The 2,676-nt window shown below is 37.9% G+C and overlaps 1 protein-coding gene across 1 annotated transcript; it reads right to left on the bottom strand.

Moving 5' to 3' along the window:
• Positions 1 to 1,156: 1,156 nt before the first annotated feature.
• Positions 1,157 to 2,278, bottom strand: LOC144642187 (adenosine receptor A3-like). The gene has a single exon (XM_078501171.1). It carries the CDS (start codon positions 2,276 to 2,278, stop codon positions 1,157 to 1,159), a length of 1,122 nt encoding a protein of 373 aa, XP_078357297.1.
• Positions 2,279 to 2,676: the final 398 nt, after the last annotated feature.

Below are 2,676 nucleotides of genomic sequence, written 5' to 3'. Positions count from 1 at the left end.
TTAAACAATAGATAACAGGTGACAACAATGCCCCTAGCCCTGAATAACAATAGAGGTAGTGTTTACGGCGGGCGAATGAAAATAGAGGATCCAGAGGGGTAGTGTCTTACTGACATTTTCAAGAGTACGCAATTTGAAAAGCTTTACCCAGAAGTGTTTTTGAGTTTCCAGTGACTTGGAGCAGAATACTAATTACGCAGGCAGTTACACGAAAATTATTTCTCCTCTTTGCCGGGAGTCAAATTAAAGGAAAATCAGTGAAAATTGGAAAAAATGACAAAAAAGGAACATACAAATAAACAAACAAACGGGAAATTACTCATTTGCATGAAGAAGCGGCTACTAGCGAACGCAGTATTTTTCTATTTTGAAAAAAAAAAACAAACAATCGTAACGCTTCATCGCTTATTCTGCCGACAATTTCACGTAAATTATTTCTAGTATCTCGGCTGTTCCTGAAATCAACTAACAGCAAATCAATTTTTTTAACATCGATTGTGGCTCAATGTTTTCACCATTTTCATTTCTCCAAACCGTTGCAAGCTATAAATGTGTGGTTTTTTTTTATTCTCCATGGGACAGCTGTTCATGTTAAAGGCTGGTTCTCATATGATCACCCCGATCGCCTCTGTCGCCTCTGTTGCTTTAAAAATTTCGCTTGCGATCGGGGCGATCATATGAGAACCAGCCTTAACAGTGAAGCTTACGCGCGAAAAATGAAACGCAAGGCCAAATCTGAGAGAATCGAAAAATGCGACAGATAATGTTTTGCGCTGTCATTTTTTTTTTCTCTTTTGCACATTCTCTTTCCTTTCTTATAGAGCATATTCTAAGGATAATTTCTCGATTTTTTTAATTTTGTTCTCCGAGAGAATCTGTGTTGTATGTCTTGAAGAGAAAGATCGCATCACATCAAAAATAAATTTTAACGATTTAAACACAATCACCATTTAATAAGGATGTAACCTTCAGATGCTATTTTCAAGTAGCTATCTAATTGTGCACAATCTTTAATTCACTTAACTAGTTTTGACATGTATAGATGACTGTTTTTCCATCTCTCTATCCCTTGCCACTAATAATTACATCTTGAATTTGAAGTTTTCAAAGGATTTTCGAGGAAAAGGCTAGGTTTTGGAAATGTTTACAATTGTCCTCACAGGGGTGTTTCTTCATATTCTTCTTGCGGCTGTGTTCGCACTGTAGTTGCATGTTCATTATTCAATGTCTCATTATCTTGCTGCTCATCTTCTTCTCGGCTAGCCCTATTTTGTCCCTGTTCGGCATTAGCTATAACTCTAATCTGTCTTGGTCCAAAGATTTTCCTTTCAAGTTCCTCAGCTTGTGCAGCAGTTCTTCTTGACAACAACTGAATAAAAGCTACGCGAAAATATCTTATTCTAACAGCGTAAATCAACGGATTAAACAACGAATTCAGTACTGGCAGTAAAGTAACAAGATAAATAGCTACATGTCCTACATTTGCAGGAATTCTGTCTTTAAAGGTGAAAAGAATGATAACACAGATGTTTGTTGGGATGTAACATAGAAAAATAACAAGCAGTACATAAGTTGTGGTGTAAAACGCTTTCTTATTTTTGAGTATCTTCTCCTTGGCTTCTGGGGAAACTTGGTTGGCCGCAATTTGTTTCTCGTTGCGGCGGACTTCCTTGTATACTGAAACGTTAAAGTAAACGGGAAGAATAAGAAACAGTGATTCAAAAACTGCCATTATCGTCTTCAAGAATGTTGCTGTCATCAAAATGTATTCGGAGGAAAAGATGATCGCTGTAGCCCACGCCAGACCAGAGGCTATGATGATACGAACTTCAGTGACCTGGTTTTCGTGTGCGAAGGGGTGTTTTATCGCAACATAACGCTCTGCACTCATCAAAATTAAATGATGAAGCGACGCCAATAAAAATGTTAATGTAACACTTTTTGATATGTCGCTTATAGTGCAAAACGTGTTTCCTTGACCGCTAAGAAGAAAACCTGCGCGGGTAATCTGCAAAAGCTGAACAACTAGTCCAACTAAAAGGTCAGTTGTGGCTAAACAGGCGAGTGCTACGTTAGATGTGGTGCGAAGCTGTCGTTTGGTTTTTACTGCCACCATCACCAGGATGTTCAGCAAAATGATAAGAGGACAGGTGAGAGCGTTAATGGCGATTCTGACGGAAAACACAGCGCGAAGATCGGGAGAAATCTTTGCAGGAGAGATAGGAAGAAAAGCAAATCCACAACTGAGTGATGTAGTGTTGTCTGTGGTATGATTCATCTTTGCTCGATTCACTGAGTCTCCGTGTTCTTCAGGTGTTTCTCAAGATTGCTCTTCCTTTACCTTTTGGTCGAGCGATTCAATTTCGCTTTTTATAGAATTAACATAATACGTAGGTTTAGGCAAGCCTAAAAGCGGAGCTCCCCATTTATTTAATTTTCACTGGAGCTTACAATGTTTTCATTCTAGTGAATAAGCGGCCAAAGTACTAATGTTGATTGGACAAGATCGTATCGTGTCCTCTTGAATTCGCATAATACTTTAATCACTTAATGACAATTTTATCAACTAAAATTTACATTTATATCATTTCATTAGCAAACTATTATTAAGTGTTTAGTAATTCCTAATCTTCAGTAAACGTAACCGGAATTTATGATGCACTTGAAAGCATATCC

This window comes from Oculina patagonica, chromosome 2 (genome assembly GCF_052425735.1).
Source record: "Oculina patagonica isolate OP01 chromosome 2, crgOcupat, whole genome shotgun sequence".
Lineage (NCBI taxonomy): Eukaryota > Metazoa > Cnidaria > Anthozoa > Scleractinia > Oculinidae > Oculina > Oculina patagonica.
The sequence above is the reverse complement of the archived record's forward strand: the minus strand, read 5'-3'. Positions and strand labels throughout refer to the sequence as shown.